Raw genomic sequence first — 21,915 nt, 5'->3', positions numbered from 1 at the left:
CTTCCATTAGAAGCTAAAATTGAAGTCAAATTCATAATTTCAGGAAGAAAATTTTGAAATTATTAAAATTTTTTTGTCATTAGCTTTCTGCATAAACTAAAAAAAGCTTTAATAAAAAGCAACATTATTCCGACTTATATATTAAGCTTTTATTTTTTAAGTTATAAGTTCATTTTAATACAAGCTTTTCTTAAACTTGGATATAGATTTTTTTTTCTTTTTTCAATAGATACCGAAAAAACATCATCATATTTTCATACCCCATTATTTGTATCATAATCCCATTTATTTATTCTTTGTATCTTAATTTTATTTGTTTGTATCTTCATTCAATGACTTATATTTCAACATATATATATTCAACGGTTCGGATTTGAAGCTCGATAAGTCCAACTTCGATATATTAGCATTTTCCATGAAATAATCAACAATGTAGCTTAATCATTCACCTAAAGTTTTTATTTTTTATTTTATTTATTTTAGTGTCATGCAAAAGTTGTATTCTTTCCCATCATTGTCCTCCATTCTAATCCTTTAAGGTATAAGAAAGAAAAAGTTAATATGAACAAACTTGTTTAATCAATATTTTAAGCAGATTCTTTGATGAGAGATACAATATTCAAATTGCCCTAATTTTGAAAAGACCAATCTAATGTGTCATGGTTGGTCAACAATTTTGTGAAAAAGAAACCAAAGCTTATTTTCTGAACAAAAAAGACAAGAAAAAATATATATTTTTTTTTGAAAAAAAATAAAATTAAGAAGTTGGTCCATTTTGAATGGATATTAAATGAAAACAAATAAATTGATGCAAAGGGGGCCACTGGGTACAATTATACAAATCAGTTTTTAGTTCCATTAATTGATGGTGTTCCCCACACTATCCACCATCACCATCAGACATGGAAACTCATTGTAGCTCTGAAATCCCAATAAATCTGTTATTCAATTCCTTTTTTCTATTGCCCTTTTCTTGAATCTGTTTGTTTATGAGACCCATGTATGTATATATATTTATAGAATACTTACATTGTATAGATTCTAGATGGATGTATTCAGCATCGTGGTCTTCACGTCTAATATCAATCAATTCCCACACCGTTGCATAAACAACTGAATGTCTGAGCTGTGTTCGTCTCTTTTACTGCAAGTTTTTTGTTTTTTTCTTTGGGGAGTATTTATAATAGAAGTCAAAGCCCATCAGACAACAGCACGGTTACAGCTCAGTAGAAGTCTCCCCATCTCTCTTGGAGGTCATGAGTCCATTTCCCATCTATTTTCTGCTTCATTTCTGGATAATTTTTCCTGGGTCTTAGAATTTTTTATGCTTTTGGATGTGATTTTGTTTTTGTTTTGTACCAAAAGGTGGAGAATCACGGGCTGGTTGTAAGAGCAGAAGGGGTGTTATTATTTGGATCTCTGTTGGGGTTGTGGTGGTTTTTTTTTTTTGTTCTTGGTCTCAATGCATGCATATGATGAACCAAATGGAGTTCAAGAAGGAGAAGCTAGTGAGGTAACTCTATGCTATTTCCTGTGTTTTTCATTTCCCATTTCCACTTTCTGGCAATTTGATTAACGGTGTATGCAAATTCATAGGTTTTGTAGTGATGAAAAACAAAATCTTGAAGTTTCCTGGGAAAAGGGTGAATCCCAACCGGTAGAAAGGCCAGTGAGTTACAAGGTTTTGCCCTCCTTATTGAACCCTGAAGGCAGGGCTGGTGAGAAGAATAGAACATATGGAACTCTCAGCTTTGGGAGGTTTAAGGTTTTCCCAGAAAGTCATGAACCGTGGAGGAAACGAATTCTGGATCCTGGCAGTGATATTTTCTTGCAATGGAACAGAGTTTTCCTCTTCTCCTGTATAGTAGCACTTTTTGTTGATCCATTGTTTTTCTACCTCCCTACTGTGGTTGGTGATGGCAATTCATCATGTGTGAAAATAGACTTGAATTTGGGAATTGTGGTTACCTGTTTTCGGACTATTGCAGATGTTTTCTATCTGTTGCACATGGCTATAAAGTTCCGAACTGCTTATGTATCCCCAAGCTCAAGGGTGTTTGGAAGGGGTGAACTTGTTATGGATCCAAAGGAGATTGCCAGGCGGTATTTGAAATCAGACTTCTTCATAGACCTGGTTGCAACATTGCCTCTTCCTCAGGTACTTTCTTGAATTTGCTTTCAATATTGGCCCAGTGGGGATGTGATTAGATCTAGATATTGCATGTTTATGGTAGAGATTATAGTTTTCCTCTTTATACTGACCATGGATTAGACAGGCTTTTGGTGCATAAGAACCTTCTTCTTTTTTTTTGATTTGATAAAATATAAGTTTCCGACTGCAAATTGGTTAAATAAGTTATATATTCATGCTCGGTTTGAAAAACTGAGGATCAGTTCTGCTTTATGGTTTGTGAAGAAACAAAAACCACAGATTAGTCAATTAATTGGAAAAATTTTAGTTCTGATATTTTAAATATTTTATTGAATACTGTCAGTTTATAGAGTTGAGTTGAAGTTCAAATTCTTAACTGATTTTTTCTGCCCTTTTTTTTCCCTCCACAGATTGTCATATGGTTCGTAATTCCAGCAATTAGAAGCTCCCATGCTGATCATACCAACAATGCCCTTGTGCTAATTGTTTTGCTCCAATATGTTCCCAGATTATATCTGATTTTCCCATTAAGTTCTCAGATTATTAAAGCCACAGGAGTTGTCACAAAAACTGCTTGGGCAGGGGCTGCATATAATCTCCTATTGTATATGTTAGCTAGTCATGTATGAAACTTCTCTTTCCTCCATTTGGCCTTTCATTGTTCAACATTAGAATCCTGTCAAGATATATGAGCTTCAAGGGCTTTGCCCTTGGTTGAATTTCCCGATTTTGCAATGATTCACCTTCTGTTCTCGTAGGTCTTAGGGGCATCATGGTATTTGTTGTCAATAGAACGGCATGCAACATGCTGGAAATCAGTTTGCAGAAAGGAGCTTAGCCCTATTAGATGCTTTCTTCGTTTCTTGGATTGTGGTACTTTGGACGATGATGATCGCAGGAAGTGGAATAATAGTACTATTGTGTTTAGTGACTGTGATCCCAGCAAAGACATCAGTTTCAATTATGGAATATTTGGAGATGCGATAAAAAAGAATGTTGTATATTCAAAGTTTCTCGAGAAGTACTTCTATTGCTTATGGTGGGGCTTGCAGAACCTAAGGTATGATTTATCAATAAGCTATGTTATTTATTTGATTCTCATTATTAATGTTAATGATCAAAAAAAAAATTGTTACTCATAGCATCTGTATTTCAGTCTCTTTAACATATACGTTTTTTTATTCTACCTTCAAGATTTCGGTAATTTTTGGTTGACATACAAGAGCCTTGTGCAAATGTATCAAGGTTCCAACTATGTATTAAAGGTGGATATTCAATAAATTAGTTAAGGTCCATTGACAGAATACCATGTTACCGTGCAAATATATCAAGGTTCTAACTTTGTATTAATAGGTGGGATGTTCGATAGATTAGTTAAGTTGCATTGACAGAATATCATGTTACCAAAAAAAAAATCTCAATGGACCAATCCTCTTACCCTTTTCTCATAATAAGTAATTTTCCATCTCTCAATTGGAAAGTTGTGATAACTTTTTAGAACATTACCTGAATTATTTGAATCTTTGGAGTGGACCACTATTGCCGGAATCTTATGATACTCATTTGAATCTCTGGATTACTGTTTGAATTACTTATTCTTATGAAATCTCATAACTTGAACAAAATTAAATAACTGTTTCAATAAGTGGTATAAGTTCCTTTCTTACAAACATATAGGCTTTTTGTGAGATGGAAAAATGGGAGCAAAGTACCCACCATTAGGAATGAGTGCATGACCATTTATTTTTCCTTTTTCCTTTTTTCAGAAAAATGTGGAACTGGATTAAAGTTATTCAAAAAGAATGATTGTAATATACATGATTTCTAAGGACATTGAAGCCATTTTGACGGGCTCTTTTGCTTGTAAAATTTTGCAGTTCATATGGCCAGAGTTTGTCTACAAGCACATTTATTGGGGAAACTGCATTTGCCATACTTATTGCCATCTTGGGCCTGGTTCTGTTTGCTCATTTAATCGGAAACATGCAGGTATTTGGGAAGTCTTGTTCCCTTTTAACTTCTTTTAAATTGTCAAGGACTATTTTCTTTTCAGAATTCCATGATTGTAATTCTGTTTTCTTTATTCTAGTTATTTGGAACTTGGAAATGATTCAGAGATGCTTGAGAGCCCTTGGTTTGACTTGTTTGTTGTGAATATAACAGTTTCCCAACCAGGGTGAAAGTGTAAAACTTTGACACTTGTCTTGACCTTTCTTAGGATTTAGGAAGTTGTTATGGTTGCCATGGTCTCTTCTTCCCCTCCCTTCCTATCTCCTGTTAACCTCAGGTCAGAGCTACCTTTGCTTAAGTAGCAAAGAACTCAATCCTCTCCATAGAAGTTGACACTAAGCTTTTGCCATATAAGTTAATAGTGATGTTCTTTACCAGCAAAAGATACAAATAAACCAAGATTTGAACAAACTGATGTAACCATGAATTCTGTCAATTGATGTTCCCTGTTACTTCTATGGATAGAGGTGGTGGAAAGACAGGAGTGTATGCAATGCAGGATGGGAGTGAGATACATGAAGTATTACAGTTCAAAACTAGTAGTTTTTAAAGACTTACTTGAAGATCATCTGGCATCTAATCACTTTGCAGCATTTGTTTCTGCTGTGGAAATCCTGTGTCCCAACACTGACACCTTTGTCCTTGGTCCATTTTTTTTTATCGCTTCTTAATACAGGAAACAATGTCCAATTGTATCAATCAGGAAGACAAATCTTAGTTTCATTTTGTTAACCAAATGCTTTGGAGATCTATTCTAATATGGTTATCTGTCCTTGTCTGATAGATGTGAGAAGAAAATGGAAATGGCTGCAACAATTAGAAGATAGAACAATAACAGTATTTGTGATTGGCTCACCAAACATTTATTTGAAATCAGAAATTTGGATTTTGAAATGTGTTACCAACTTTAGATTCAATTATTATTACCCTCGCATTTGTTGTGAGGTTGAAACAGCTGGGCTCAGTGCACACTCATCATTCAATATCCAATTTGCAAGCAAAATGGCCTTCATATAAGACAGGGTTTAGGCACTGACAATCCTAATATTTCCTTTAGGATTCAAAACAGAAATCAGACTTTGAACTTATTTCTTATGTAGGTTAATCAAAATAATAGATTGAGTTTTTCACACACAACCCAACAATTAAATAGTGCCATTTGTTTCTTTTGGAGTTCCCTTTCCTTTGTTCAGCTGAACCTTCAGGCTTCATGTTCTTTTCTTCTGTTGGCCGGGGAAATATTATTTTTCTCTCAGTTTAAGGATTCTTATAAGGTGCTTATGCTTAACCACATTCAGCACCCTGAATTAGGACACAACCCTGATCATCATGTAATAAAATCTAATAATAATTGTAAATAAGTTACATCTGACTTCGACATCAGTTGGTGGGCAACCATGATTACATGGTTCTGAATCCACTGAACTTGCACATCCAGTTGATAGGACTACGGATTAATTCTCTTTAGAATAGTTACTATCCATTTATAGTGTAGCAGTATAAAAATCAAGTGACTTGTTAAAAGCAGCATGATTATCTCCTTAAAATTTTCCATCTCCAATCTATGCTTCTTATAGCTTCATAAACCCTCCTCGTAGAACAGCATCTCTCAATAAATACATAGAGCAACCATGATATATTAAGTTCTTGGTGGTGCTCAAGCTGGGAGAGCTAAGGGATATAAACTATGAAGAAGTGTTGTTTCTGCTCTCTTTAGTTTGATATCAAAGGGAACAGGCCTTCACATTGTTTTTTTCAGGTGTTAAGATCTGTATTGCGGTTTTTTATGGCTCTATTGTTTGGTTACTCTCTTGTTGGTGCTTGTCTAAATGAATTCTTCACAATCATTTACTTGGATATTCAAAGATCTTGTAACTCATAATGCACAAAGAGTTGGTTCTTGGAATTTACTGTTTGTGCATGTATCTTTAGTTCTCTCTTTTATGTTATATATCTCCTTTCTTAGTTAATTTTACTTATTGAAAAATGGTTTGCTGGGTCTCTGTCTTTGTATAATGTTGCATCCTTCTTACTTTTTTATATTGTGATAAAGAATTACCACTATCCAACTTGTCTAGCTGCACTTATCATTCGACTTTCTTCTGTTATATGTAAACTAGATCTTCTATTACAACCTATTCATTCTTTCTTCTCTTGATTTCATTTTTGGTAGTTTTTACCCCATTCCTTACTCTTGTTCTATTTATTGCAGACCTACTTGCAATCTATCACTGTGAGGCTTGAGGAGTGGAGGCTCAAGCGAAGAGACACAGAGGAATGGATGAGACACCGTCAACTACCTCAAGATCTGCGAGAGCGTGTTAGGCGGTTTGTCCAATACAAGTGGCTTGCTACTCGTGGAGTTGATGAAGAGTCAATTTTACGTGCCTTACCTACAGATTTACGTCGAGATATCCAGCGCCATCTATGCTTGGACCTTGTTCGACGTGTAAGTTCCCTAGCATTATTAACTAGGGCCTTAACACAATCTGTTCACTGTTTCAATTTTAAAAATGTCAATACATCTGCAGACAGTATAAAAGTATACAGTATGATTGCATTTTCTTTTCTCAAATTTAGTGAAAACTTTGTAAAGGGAGGACAAGAAGCTCTCCTTCTGTTCCTTCTATTAGATATTAAGAAACAGATTGTCCAAACTGTATGATCATTTCTAGATCGTTTGCTATTGAAAAAGGGAGGGGGAAAAAAGAAGAAGAAAAAGAAATAAAAATTGATGGGGTCATTAGTTTGTCCATTTGGGCAGTTCATGTAGATATGCTCTCTTCCTGTGAGACATGGTTAATATAGCTCTTAGGAAAATGCATTTGCCCACTAGAAGCACACATTTCAGATGCATTACATCTTAGTTTGTGTGGCTCTAATCTTATTGGGCCAATCATAGAGGGCCGCTTCCATCAGGAGAAGTTGCTGTCATCCGTGTATGATCTCTCTTTACTTATTGAAGCAGGATGCACTACAAAGATTGCTTTTCATATGACCTAACAAATCAAAAATGGAATCCTTTCACTTCACCTGGTAGAGCAAATGTGGAGTAAAATGTAAATTATCTTGACATCAGCTTACATTGGAACTTGCCCCAAATGCAGGTTCCCTTTTTCTCACAGATGGATGATCAGCTACTTGATGCAATATGTGAGCGCCTAGTATCATCCTTGAGTACTCAAGGTACCTACATAGTTCGCGAGGGTGACCCAGTTACAGAGATGCTCTTTATTATCAGAGGGAGACTAGAGAGCTCAACTACGAATGGAGGCAGAACAGGTTTCTTCAATTCAATTACTTTACGGCCAGGCGATTTTTGCGGGGAGGAGTTGCTTGCATGGGCATTACTTCCCAAAATTACTCAGAACTTGCCCTCTTCAACAAGAACAGTAAGAGCCCTTGTTGAGGTGGAAGCCTTTGCACTGCGAGCAGAGGATCTCAAGTTTGTTGCAAATCAGTTTAGACGTCTCCATAGTAAGAAGCTGCAGCACACTTTCCGCTTCTACTCTCACCACTGGAGGACCTGGGCAGCCTGCTTCATTCAAGCTGCTTGGCGCCGGTACAAGAAGCGGATAATGGCAAAGAACCTCAGCATGCAAGAGTCATTCTCCTTTGCTGATGACGATGACCATGCAGATGATGAAGATGAAACCGAACAAGAGGATGAAGGGAGCTCCACAAAATCAAATTCTTCTCAGGCAAAGCAGCATCTAGGGGTCACCATACTGGCTTCAAGGTTTGCCAAAAACACAAGGCGAGGAGCTCAAAAGGTCAAGGATGTTGAAATGCCCAAGCTGCAGAAGCCTGAAGAGCCAGACTTCTCGATTGAGCCAGATGATTACTAGTTGAACACTGCTAGATTATATATACCACAGCCACAACTATGACCCTTGCAATTGAAAACTCCCACAGAAGTCCATCAAAAGATCCCCAGAAGGTTACAAAAAATAACCCATATGACAAGATCAAGCATAAACAGCAAGGTATGATCTCAATAGTTGTATTATTGATATTCCTGTTGGGTCACTTCACAGATACTACACTAGAGGATCCCTTTGTAAAGTGATATTTCTTTTACATATTAGTCAGTTTATGAGCCTGCAAAATGGCTTGGTCTTTATATTTTATCAACCTTTCCACTTGCCTACAAACTAATACAACACAATTTACAAGCCAAGAAAACTTGAAATGGGTCTGGTTTTACCAATGAAAATACTGGATGATGCTGTATGATTATATTATACAGTGAGAAATTTCAAATAATGAGAATTATCTGGAGTGATTTGTACATCTTAGATCCAATTTCCATTGTTAATAGGATCTCTTCTAGCCAACAAATGATCGCATTCTTTTGAATTCATAATCTCATAAATTCGAGTACTTACTAATCTCAAGAACCATTTCAAAGAGTTTTCACATTTTTTGTCAAATTTTCCATGAATCAAATGTAGTTTGTAAGCATTCATTGAGCTAAATTAAGCATCAAATCTGGCTTTTTATGAAGGATTAGCAGAGAATTCATCTAATCAAGAATAGGGACATAAGTTACACCATGTAGATGCCTTCTTCGATTGGGATCTTACTTTTGATGCACTTTCTTTCGGAATAAAGGATGATTTAGGGGCTTATACTAGAGAATTTGGCCGTTAACTCTCATGCTTAGCAGCTAAGAAAATGAGAGAAAATGATAATGGAAATAGAGGGAAAAATGATAAACTACAATTCACAAATGTCAGAAGTTCCAAAAGTGTAAAGATGTAGAAGTCCTAGGACATTCTCCCAAACTTCTATATATACTCGTCAAAATGCTACATGGCATTCTCCTAAGCATCAACAAGTACACCAATATGATATGATAGTCCAACTTCCGATATGAGCAAGTAGAAACCGATTTAATTTTCACATTATCCTCGAACCCATGTTACAATTACTTTCATTAAAGGCTCAAGTGTTTCTACCTACAACCAAACAACATTCCGTTAGTTGGGAACCAAGATCATACAACTAATACGCTTCAATAGACTTTGAAAATACATTGTGAGGTAGAGCTCACTTCTAGTATACGAAAACCATTTTAATTTATCATTTCTACAATTTTTGTTCTTTCCCTTTTTTTTTTTTCACTTTTTAATTCATGAATTTCCTCCTACAACTTCCACCTCCTTTTTCACTTTTCTCCTACAAATTCCACCTTCCCACCCTTTCTTTCATATGCTGATGCCCTCTTCAATCACTATTGTTATGTTTGGTTTCCGGAAAATACTAAGGAAAAAAAAAATGTAAAAGAAAATGATTTTTTCATGTTTGGTTGTCTTATGAAAAAAAAAAAAAATCAAATATAATTAAAACTAATTAAAAAATTATCTATTTTTAAATTATTTAATTTTTATATTGATAAGTTAAAATAAATAAAATGAGTTTGAAATAACAAAAAAAATAATTTATCAACTTTTAATTTATTTTTTTTATTTTCCTTCATTTTTTCTTTACTTCTACTTTTCCTTTATATTTTCTTTCCCTTGCATTTTCCTTTAAATTTTCTAGGAACCAAACATAGCCTATAATCTGATTTTTAAACACCAAACCATAAGTGAAAAGCCTCGACACAAATATAAAACTTTTAAATCAAATTTTAATCACCATACCATAGCCCTAGACACATATAATTTTTTTATTTTTAAAAATGAATTATTACTAAATTGTTATTTTTTAAATATGCCATTAAACTTATCATAAGAACACGAATTAGGGATCTATTGGCAAAAGAAAAAAGGAATCCTTCCAATAGTATTCGCCATTTACCACTTCCCTCCATATTTCATCAATTGGTCAAGTTAAACTTAGGAAATCTTAATGCCATAATTCAGTTCAATTTCTGTTGGAATACCTTAGGTAAATTCGGTTCAAGCCCTTGATCAAGAGGGTGTATGGATCTAATCTTTCTAGGATCTAGATTTAAGCCCAACCAAAGCTTTCATATGAAAAAACTTAGATCTAGGGGTTTAAAAACAATCCTTATTATGAATGTTTTAAGATTAATTCCAATTGGTGAAGTCGATCTCAAAAACCAAAGATCTTCCACTAATGACTCTCTTATGAAAGTTGGCACCATAGAAGGGTGAACTTCTCTCTATAAGAATGAAGGCTAGGGTTGTGTTTCTAGATGATGGAAGAGCATAAAATGTGATAGCATTAAAACCCTTAAGAGGTTTATATTAGACTTCTTTGTGGACTTAAGTGACTAAAACTCTTAGGTTATTAAATCTAACCTATTGGGTCCCAATTAATTAATTATTCTTATTAGACTTCAATTAATTAATTATCCTAATCTAAAAAGACCATTCATACTCTCCTATACAACCATATATTTTTACCAAACACCCTTATGCATGTATATGAATAAAAACTCTTTAATCCTTAAAAATAGCATACCACCAAGGAGTGTAAGTTTAAGTGAAGACTACTAGACTCATTGGAAAATGTTGGCTCTCTCATAATCTAATTTTGAAGTTAACTCAACATTCCACTAAAAAAAAGTCAATTGCACTCTACTATCCTATGAAATTATATTAACAAATAAATTGATTAAATCCAATTTAATTAATTTCTTAGGTTCCTGTCTTATGTTGCATATAAACTCTCATGAATTGATGTCTATAACCTAATGAGGTAGAAGTTATCTAAGAAAATAAGGCTAATCTAATTAAGGAAAACGCCCAAAAGGAGGGAGGGAAGGAAGGTAAACTGGGTTATTGAAAACCTTTTTCAGACATAACAATTTTAAGCAAAATAAGGAACAAATGTAAAGAGATTGAGTTAGCGAGAGCAAACACAATTTTATAATATACTTGTCACTTAACTTGATTTTAAACCATTAGCAAAATTAACCATGATTTGTTATTATCAAAATTTTACTTAGAGGTACCCTTGAGCTAACATTATCAACTTCTCAAGATTACCTCTACAATGTTTGAGTCTCTGATCCTCTTATTATGTGATCAACTAACATGCTCTAACTCACAAGGAGCATATCCCAAATTCCACGAAATGAATTATTGCTGACACATTATATGATTACACGTTCCTTAGGATTATTGTAGAGGATATATTATCTTAAACTTATGAGATATCATAGTGCTTATCTTTAGAATATCTATTGCTACTTGCCTTAATCAATAGTGACTTATAGTCTATAAGAAATATATGACCATCCCAAGGTCCCACCTAGTAGGTCAAAGCTACTATAGACCTTATCACTACCTCAATATTATCTCAAGTTTGACAACTTATACAACGTGGTAGCTTGGTGAGATCATGACTACCTAATAGTCATTGTCATGACCCAGTTATGATGGAGTCTTTAAAAGCATGATATGATAAAACATATTTGGAAATCATTATTTATTAAATGATATTCTAGTTTTACTTTTATTTATTATTATTCCATATATTGTACTTTATAGCATTCTCACCTAGCATCTCTTGTATTGTACATGACTTGGGCGCATTAGGAGTTGCACTAAATATCTAAGTCATGGGTTCCTTGTAAGTAGATGATTTGTTCACAACCAGTTCATGAACTTAAGACAATTCATTAGAAGTTGTAGTACATTACCTCCTAATTAGAGGAATAACTAGTCTTGACCATCAGGATGAGTTTCCCATGGTGAGTGCACTAGTGTGTATGATTACACATTGGATAGGACTTATAGTGAGTCATAACATAAAGTTATCAAGTAGTCATGACTTCACCAAGTTATTTCATTGTGTTGTTTCTCAATCTTTAGAGAATATTGAGCTTGTGATAAAGTTAATAGTGGCTTTTACCTACAGGTGAGATCATAAATTGATCACATATTCCCTATGAATTGGTCACTATTGATGGAAGCAGGTAGTAATAAGTATTCTTAATAAAGACACCATAATATCTCATAAAATTGAGACAAGGTGTCCTATTGGGTGATCCTAAGAAGTAGTGTTCATGTAAACTATGACCATAATAGTTCCTTAAGTGAAACTTGACATGGGCTCTTTAAGAGTTAAGATATGTTTGTTGAACACACAATAGGATGATTTATAATTTAAGAATAGTAGAAGTAGTCTTGAAAGATTGATAACTTTCACTTTGTTAGACTACGGACACCAGTTCATGGAGAGATTAAACACAATGGATAGCAAGTCACGGACCTAAGCACTTAGTGTATCATTGTTATTTATATAGGATATTAGAGTTCAGTTGATTTTCTATAGTGCAATATTGAATCAACTTTATAATTGAATTTTGAGGGAACTAGTACTCCTATGGGTCACAATAGTCCCTATTTTGAGCTCATATACCTTATTAGCATGAGTTATGAGGGTTAAATTGACTCTATGTTCACTTTTGTACATAAGGGCGTTTAGGTAATTAAGCAAGGTTACACAAGGGTAAGTAAATAAGGTCTCTGAATTGAGCTAATTGATTAATTGGTAGGCCTTATTAAGTTAATTAATCAATTAGGACTCACATTTGGCTAGATTAAGTAACTCAAACCCTTAGTAGACTTAAGTCATTTAAGCCTAGTGGGGAACCCTATAAATATCCCCTTAGGATTTAGGGTTTTTATAATTTTTTCGAGAGACTTGTCTTCCACCTCCACAAATAAAAAGAGTCATAGTTTCTTCACTATCTTCCATCCTCATTGGAATTGTGTCAAGATTAAAGTTTGAGTCATTAGGTGGAAGACTTTGGGTTTACGAGACTTTTATGACTTTGTTCTCTACACTGCATGGATTCAGTTTGGGAATGTTTGAATTTAAGGTATGTTTTTCATTAGCAATTTCTGAATCTGTTTTAAGTTTGAATATGCAATTTTTCCATTGTGCATAGGATTTAGAAAAGTCTGGGATAGTCAAACATATTCCTAACCCGATCCGGGCTTGGGAAATAGAGAGATCCAAGTTTTTCCTGTCAATAAGTGCCCAACCTTCTCAACCTTTGGAATGCCTCTAAGTGTGGCATCAAAATGTATTCCTTTGTAACGAGACTTATAGAATTTCCTTTCAATAATAACCTAAACTTTCTAAACCTTTGGCTAGATGCAAAGGGTGTATTAATTTACATTCAATAAAAGGCATCGAGAAGCTCTATTTACAATCATATATAAAAAATTTGATACCATCTAGTGCTCATATTGAATTGAAAATCAATAAAAGCCCAAACTTTCTATACTTAATCCAACATTGACTCTTGTAGTAGATGATGTATCAAATTTCTTCTCTAGTGTCAAAATGGTGTATCAAATTCCCTAGAATGTATCAAAATAGGTTTCAATAAGGGGTTAAACCTTTTGTAAAGCATGGATGTTGAGTTCTTTTGTTGGATTGTTATATTGAAAATTATGATAATGCAACTTGATGTATCAAATGCCTTTTTTCCTTGCTTTCTTCATCTTTTGTTATGAATTCATGCTTTTCAACCTTATTTCCATCATTCTTAAATCTTCGGGTTGCTATGTATTCATCTTTATGCACATTTTATCATTTTTTTTTGTTGTATTATTTACTAGATTTAAACATTAGTCCTCTAATAAGAACTTAGCATATATTTAAGTTAAAAGATAATTACTTGAACTCAAATGCTATTCAAAAACCTATTTTTATATATGAAAAAACACCAAATTTAGGTGTTAATTATAGACCATCATGACTCATAAGAAAATATTAACTCCTTTAAAATCAAATTCTAAAGTTGACTCAATACTTTATTAGAATAAGTCAATTACACTCTAATACCCTATAAAATTACATTTGGATGAATATTGACTAAATCTAATTTAATCAATTTCACAAACCAATGATGTACTCTCTATTGCATGCAGACTCCCCAAAGACTAATATGTTTTATAAGCCTTTAATATTTCTCATGTGAACCTAATCTTACCAAAGAATTGAGTTTGGATCATCAAAAGGTTGGGGTTTGTAGTAATGTGATTCATATCTCTCAAGTTTGGATACTCATTGGTATCGCAAGCAACTTCAGGTGTAGCTAGCATAATAGATAATTGAGAAAACAAAGAAGAATCTTGTCTAAGATTGTACCAAAAATGAGTGAGATTAGCTTAAGGAGAATTGCCTTGAAATTGTCCTTTAAGTTAGGAAGGCCTTGCAAAAGACCAGCCAAAATGATAGTAGTATTGAATTATATAGCCAATCTTGCCACATAGTTAACATTGAGGTTTGTTTCCATCCTAAAAACCTTTTTCTACAGCCACCAAAATGACCTCAACCTCTACTATTAAAGCCCCTACAATTTTGAAAGTTTCCTTAGCTATTGAAAACTCAAGACTTACCTTAACCAGAAAAACCATTAAATCTTGTTGAACCCATATAAAAATTCTTATTGTCACCTTAGTTTCCAAAGTAGCTATGTTTTCCATGCTAGAACCAACAAATCCAAATATTTTAGATTTTGTGCAATATGAATTTCTTGAGCTAAAAGAAGGGATTTAATCTCATCTATGGAATATGGTTCAATTCAAGTGTTGACAGAGATAATAAATGTCTCATATTTAAAGGGTAAACCTTCAAAGATTGCATCTATGTGGTCTTTTGCAAAAAGACTATTACCAACTAAAGGAAAAAAATCAACTAAACCTCTAATTTTGAGCAAGTAATCACTGACAAACAAAGAGCTCTTCTTATTGTACCATAATTATATCTTAAATTAGGTCACATTATCACGTATTTGGGTGGCAAAATATATTTCCATTATAATAGATAAAATAAATAATTTAGATATTTATCCTTAATATTAGTATTTATCTATTTATTATTAGTTTGAATTAAGGTAAAATATAAAGTTTGAATCAGTGTAGAAGTCTATTAAAGTAGAATATAGAGTTTGAATTAGAGTAGAAGTTTACTATTAGTTTGAATTAGAGTATGAGATAAAATTTGAATTATAATAGGAACTTAATTGTATTTGTATATAAATATTTATCATCTTTGATAAAAATAATGTCATATTTTATTTCTCTACTCCATATTTGAGCTGGAAGAATCATAATTGACCATGTGACTAAGGACACCATCTAACATCCAAGAAGCCAAGAAATGAACAACTGATCTTGCCACTCCCAATCCATAAAATTTGGATTTACTTTGCCTAGAGCTTCATCATCTTGAGAAAGAAACTTCCATGGATATTATTATTTTTAAATTTTTAAGAAGTGAAAGAAAATTATGTTTATCCAAATAGTTTCAATAATAATATTTAAATTTTCATGTTTAAATTATTTTTTATTTAATTATGTTATTGAATAAATTAAGAACGAAAAATAAATTTATGATAAATCTTTTAAAGATAATTAAAAATAATGGATATTTGTTAATTTTTTATTTTTAAAAACTGAAAGAAAATAATGTTTATTTAAATAGTTTTGATAGTAATATTTAACTTTTATGATGTTTTTATCCAATAAATTAATATTTTATGACATTTTTATTTTATTTTATTTTATTTTTCTCACTTTTTCTTTCCTTATACTTTTTCTCTCTATTTTTTTTCCCTCAACTTTTTGGAAAACCAAACATAGCCTTAGGTTATGTTTGGTTCCCAAAAAGTGCTAAAGAAAGAAAAAAGATACTAAAAAAAAAAATGAAACCATTTTCTCATACTTTGAATGTATTATTAAAATGTGAAAGAAAGTCGAATATAATTGAAATTAGTGAAAAGTTTATACATTTTTTAAATATAGAAGGGTTAAAAAAATGTGAAAAAAGGTCGAAATAATATATAAAAATAATTTACTATTTTTAAATCTTTTTTTAAATTTTCTTTCACATATTCTTTTCTTTAACTTTTTTTCTTATTTTTTTTCCCTTGCATTTTCTTTTAAACTTTTGGATAACCAATCATAACCTTAATGAAAACTCATAATAGAATTTTCTAAAAATCAAATTTTAGAAAATGACACTTTTTCTTAGAAACAAATTTTGGAAGTGTTTTCAAATTAACTCAACGTGTTTAATTTATACTCTCATTAGGATTTTGATTCCTCTTTTCTACAATTCACCACCATTCTTATCATGTTCTTATTAGGTGCACCCATTGATTAAGAGTACCATGCTGCTAGGCTAATAGGGCACCCTTGCATGAGCCCTTAAATTAATTGGGGTCCTGTACAGCTTTGGCATTATCTGTAAGGGACTGTGAGAAAGATGTCCATGTGATACTGCCGGTGGCTTGTCAAGATCGTATTCATACCAAAATTTTCTTCATACCCTTAACCATGACAAATTTTTAATGCAGTGGACCCATTCAAAACAGAGAAAGGGCAAAGGCCCAAACCCTAAATCCATCTACTCTCCACTGACCACACAAAATCAAATGAAAGTTCTGTGACCCACAATTGATTTTATGGCCCCTCAATTATCTCCAACAGATTTCTAATTGGAACAATGAGATCCAGGCCTCACTCCATTCCACTTTCCACTCCATTGCTCTCTTGTCTTCTTTCTATTTCCTTCGTTCTGCCTGCCGACACTTTTTCTTTTCTTCCAAACACCAAGTAAATTTGCACAAGAAATAATGGGCAACACAGGTTATTTGTTGCATTGGATGAAAGTTTAAAAAAAAAAAAAATTGCAAACGTAAAGATAAGGCGTTATACATGTTCACATCCAAGCCTTTTTTGGAATCTGAAAAACCAGAAAGCAAGCTCACATATGGGCCTCATTCAAACTTCGGGATTGGAGTGATACAATATGGCTTTGAGTCTAATACCAAATCACACCAAGCAAGAAGAGGAAGCCATCTATAAAAGGTAAAACAAAAAAAAATGGAAGTAAATGAAGACTCTGAGGCTGATTCTAACTATATAACAACCAACTGCATTCAAGACCTGAGGTAGATTACAATGAGAAATCCTATGTGCTTAAAAAAAAAATGCTATCTGGTATGGAGAATGATCAATAAATAGAGAAAATCCTATTGGACACTTCAAATAAGATATTTAAAGGGAAAAAAATGTAAATTTATTGAACTAAACTCGGGTACCCCTTTGCTGCCATTGGCCAAGGATAAAAGGATTGTGACTTCCTCAACTGCACCACCACCACAATCTTTTGCTGCAATCATTCACTTCAGCAGAGTTTAAACAGGTGGGTATGTCTGGTGTCCTCTTCCTTTGCTTCCAATTCAATGCATCACTGACTCATCTGCTCTCCAATTAAGTCAAGACCCACAAGAAGAAAGGTCACCCCTTGAAAGAGCAGGAAGTAGAAATGGACTCCTTGGGATGCTAATAGGCTCCTCACAGAGGCAGTGAGTAGGAGGAAGGCCAGTGTGAGCTCTTTCCTATATATCTTGTTGATTTTTTTAACGGCTGGAGGAGTTGATTCTTTCTGCTCCTTCAAACGGTTCAGCTCAGAGAGTTCACTCTCAGAAGCTCCTCTGTGAATCAGGGGTTGGTTCACTGTCTTTGAGTCCCTCTCTGCAGCAGCTAATAAGTCAGATTCTGATGCTCGGCCGGCCTTCTTAGTGACAATCCACTCATATGAGCTACCCAACTGGAACAGTCCAGAGACCATCGCATTGAATTTGGTCACTGACATGGTGTTTTCAAAGAGGAGGTAGGGAACAATGAAAGGGAAGGATTTTGGGGCAGGGAGAATGTTGAGGAATGACATAAAAACAGGCACATAACAGATGACCCACACAGGAAGTTCTGCTTCAGGAACAAACATGGTTAAAGGGAGAATTATGCAAAACAATGTAAAAGAATAAAAGGGAAGGATAAGTTTTCTCAATAGGAAGAACAGTAGTAACATGTTGGCTTTCTTCCATATTGATATCTGCAACAGTTTGGCAATACAAAGCAGCATTAGAAATACACAACTTGATTAAAAGGATGGTGATTTTTTAATGTACCTTAGAAGTTATGACAGCTGGGAGACACAATCGGAAAAGTTGCATAGGCCCAGAATGCCATCGATGTTGCTGCTTCCTGTAAGCTTCATAAGATTCAGGAACTTCACAGAGGACCTGAAATTCATTTCCATGCACAGTAAGGTAAAAAACACATAAGAACAAAAACAATGGCAGTTTTCTCAACAAATGGAAATGAAATTCATCAACAAATCCACTAATTCGATAAAACAGAACAGCATGGAGTAGATTACTACTAAAGTGACCTTATCTGGAAAACAAACAATCATTTCAAATACAAAACAAGAAATTGAGTGAATGGTTTTCATCTTGCGTCAACCAACTGCCTAGGAAAGATTACCTTAACATCATTGAGGAATATGAATTTCCAACCATTCAGATGGGCTCGAACAGCGATGTCCATATCCTCTACAGTAGTCCTTTCAAGCCAACCTCCAGAATCCTCCAAAGCCTTGATTCTCCAAACACCAGCAGTTCCATTAAAGCCAAAAAAATTTAGGAATACCCCATTAACCTGCTGTTCCACTTCAAAATGGAAACACAAATTAATGTTTTGAAGCCGAGTCAACAAGTTCTCATCCTTGTTAACAAAAGCCCATCTAGCTTGAACCAACCCCAAGTCTGGATTGCCCTGCAATACAGGATTCAAGAGGGAAATAAAGTAAATTTCTGGATCTTCTCCCACTTTGGGACTTAACTAAAATAAGCTGTTTATTCTTGTTCACCTGAAAGTGTGGAACTGTCTGCTTAAGGAAATCTGGGTTTGGCTGGAAATCTGCATCAAAAATCGCAACAAACTCATAATTCTTCACATAGTCACAGCTCATGGCAGACTTCAGATTCCCGGCTTTGTAACCAGTTCTAACCAAACGATGCCGATAGACTATGTTGATACCCTGCTGACTCCAGTTATAGACTTCTGCTTTAATTAGACACTGAATGCTCTCATCATCAGAGTCATCAAGAACTTGGATCAGCAAGCGATCTTTTGGCCAATCAATTTGGCAGACAGCAGAGATGGACTGCTCATACACCTGCATGAAACCATTGCAGCAAACCTTATCAGGGTTGAAAAAAACCAACAACAATTGACATATAAGTATCTAAAATATTGTGACGTCCATATTACGCTGTATTTGAATTGGGGGTTTTATTTTCAATGGTGTGCTAAATTGACAGATCTGAAAATCTTGACTTATTTCTTCAAATTTTCTATGAAATTACGTAATCTACCTTGCTATCTAAAATTTGATAATAACTGAGCAATGCACTTATATTATGAATACTGCAATACTTCCTACATCACTCACAAAATACTAAATCTTTTGACGTATTTTTCTCCTTTTCTAGCATGCATCTTTCTCCAATCCACTGAGAAAGTCATCCTTGAATTTTTATTTTCCAGATTAATTCTCAAAGCTCTGTTGAATGGTACTTCTCTTTTCCAATTCAATTCTAAATTATTCCTAGCACCAAATAATTCCAAAATGCAGAGCCTGACAACGGTAGGAGCCATGTGCCCGAATCTATGAAAGAAAGGGGGAAAGGGGAAAAAAATGACAAAAGGTAAAGTTCAGTTTGTTACCTCCCTCTCATTACACATTGGGATTTGAACAAGAACCATGGGGTACTGATAGCCAGATCCCTCAACATCTTCCAATTTGAATGGATCCCCATCAATCCTTGGTTTAATCTTCTTGTATTTGATCCATAAACAACCTAAGCAGAGCACCATTCGATCCGCAGACTGGATTAGGAAGAGAGCAACACAGAATTTAGAGAGAGCTTGAATTAGGGGGGCAATGTAATCAGCCCGAAGAGTCAACCAAGCAACATAAACCATGTGGAGCAAGCCCTGGAAATCTGAGGTCCGAGGAATGTGTAAATTAGGATTCCGGAAATAATGCCACCCCTTCAAATAAGCAACCACCTCAAAAGAAAGAATTGCCAAGGAAGTGACTAAGAAGACTTTGATGATTCTAAACAGCAGTTTTCCCTTCCCCGCCTTCTCACTCTCCATAGCTACTCCTTGCCTAAAAATCAACCTCTTCTTAATGGTTCCCAGCAATGCCCAGAGAACTGTAGCAAGCCAAGCAACACAACCCACGGCACGATGAGCCTTTAGAAGCAAGACCCATGTAACCTGCTTGGCATTCTTGCCCCTGCTCTTCTCGACAGGCCGGAATGCAGAGTCTGGGCCATCGATTTCTACAACTGAGTAGTTGGGGTTCTCCATTGTCACTACCACAGGCGTGCCCTTCCTAGTATCCTTTCCCCACCAATCCGAAAAATCCAATCTTGGAGCCATTTCCTCTTATGGTGAACTAACCAAAAGTATCCCCAACCCACCACGCAAAACCTCAAAAACTCGAATATTCTCAACAAATCTTCACAACCCAGATCACAAAATCAAGAAATGAACTCCCATTTGAGAAGCAACCGCATAAAAACTAGATCACCACAATCAGAGTTTCAGCTCTCCATTGAACCCCAAATGCAGCAAGGAAAAAGGCAGGGAAAAGGAGAGTGGGTGGGAGGTTCTTTGCACTCTCTCAAAGGCTCCCCACGAGACATTCAACATGGGAAAGCACCATTATGAGGAAAGGTATCTGTCCGCTACTGTAAAACCCTAACAACAACATGTGGGTATTAGTCAAAAAATCTAGACAAGCACAACCATCATTAATTTTTTTAACTTCCCAAAACTTACCATTTAATGGATTTCAGCTAATAGATTTGTTAACAACATCATAAAATAAATAAATAAACCAAATTGGACTACCTGAGCAAACACAGTACAGGCTTGTTGACTGGAAATGGACACTCCATTCTTTAGTGGCGAACGATCTAGAAAAAGAGTTCAGGTGTTGACCAAGTTAGTAGAAAGTTGAGACTCACGAAGATGAGAAGAAACAACAGCCAACCAGGTGATTAGAATAAAAAAAAAAAAACATCACTAACCCAGGCGACAATATTTATTAACAAGAACTGACTGAATGAGGTTGAACACATAGCCACAAAAAACGGAGATCCCAATACTCAAGGGGTCCTTGATCTCCCCAACTCAGCCCTACAATGGTGGAAAAGTCCCATCATCTCCTTCATAGATTCTATACTCGGATTGCTTCAAAGGGAGAGGAACAACTAATCCACTTTCACTTTACACAAACAAATACATAAACTAATGCAGGATGGGTAACCATTTTTCTTATTTTCTTCCTCAAATCCAAAGGGAAAGAACTGGGATTGAAGGAAAATTGTTAAAAAATGAATCAAAAGTACATATTTATATTATAACTCTGGTTCCTTCACAAAGATGAAGTAAATTGAAAAGGCGCCAATGGCCCAAAGAAGAAGACGTTTGGAAGATGAAATCATAACTTTGTTTAGAAATAAATCAAAGAATTTTATTAGCTCGATCACTTGAATGGGTTGGGTGCCATTTTTGTTAGTGGTAATTATTGTGTAATTAATGATAGAAAGATGGTCAAAACGAGGAGATTGGGAGGGTTGAATTTGAAGACTTTTTCTTTCCATAAAGGGTTACTATAATTAGAGCTTATCCCTTTCCATAAGCCTAAAATAAGTAATAAATTGCCACCCCTTATTTAAGATATTTTTTATGTAATAGATGAATTCAATGTCAAAGAAATCATTTTTAATTAAATATTAAAAAAAATGTATTTTTCTTTTTGTATAAATTAAAAATGTTTCTCTCTTAAAAGTAAATTTTTTCTAATTTTTATATTAATAAATTATTTTTATTTCTTTTTAGTTTATTGGTTAGAGAATTTTACCTATAAAATTTTATTCAATGTTA

At 34.3% G+C, this 21,915-nt stretch overlaps 2 protein-coding genes across 3 annotated transcripts; one reads left to right on the top strand and one right to left on the bottom strand.

Moving 5' to 3' along the window:
• Positions 1-964: 964 nt before the first annotated feature.
• LOC117913188 (probable cyclic nucleotide-gated ion channel 14) lies at positions 965-8,428 on the top strand. The gene is made up of 8 exons (XM_034828148.1): positions 965-1,253; positions 1,366-1,513; positions 1,597-2,158; positions 2,563-2,775; positions 2,911-3,212; positions 4,030-4,141; positions 6,375-6,611; positions 7,270-8,428. The coding sequence occupies exons 1-8, from the start codon at positions 1,118-1,120 to the stop codon at positions 8,008-8,010; spliced, it is 2,451 nt and encodes an 816-aa protein (XP_034684039.1). The 5' UTR covers positions 965-1,117; the 3' UTR covers positions 8,011-8,428.
• An 8,391-nt stretch (positions 8,429-16,819) lies between these two features.
• On the bottom strand, positions 16,820-21,460 carry LOC117912956 (probable xyloglucan glycosyltransferase 5). Of its 2 annotated transcripts, none has more exons than XM_034827775.1 (7): positions 21,057-21,460; positions 20,878-20,942; positions 19,681-20,724; positions 18,821-19,129; positions 18,436-18,726; positions 18,078-18,191; positions 16,820-18,001 (listed from the first exon to the last, which is right to left on the bottom strand). In XM_034827775.1, exons 3-7 carry the CDS (start codon positions 20,401-20,403, stop codon positions 17,354-17,356), a joined length of 2,085 nt encoding a protein of 694 aa, XP_034683666.1. In that variant the 5' UTR covers positions 20,404-20,724; positions 20,878-20,942; positions 21,057-21,460; the 3' UTR covers positions 16,820-17,353. The 2 variants fall into 2 exon arrangements, with proteins under 2 accessions (XP_034683666.1, XP_034683667.1); XM_034827776.1 differs by having other exon boundaries at positions 19,681-20,714.
• Between the last annotated feature and the right edge of the window lie 455 nt (positions 21,461-21,915).

Source organism: Vitis riparia, chromosome 4 (genome assembly GCF_004353265.1).
Source record: "Vitis riparia cultivar Riparia Gloire de Montpellier isolate 1030 chromosome 4, EGFV_Vit.rip_1.0, whole genome shotgun sequence".
Lineage (NCBI taxonomy): Eukaryota > Viridiplantae > Streptophyta > Magnoliopsida > Vitales > Vitaceae > Vitis > Vitis riparia.
Note: the sequence above shows the minus strand (reverse complement) of the source record. Positions and strands in the feature narration are given on the sequence as shown.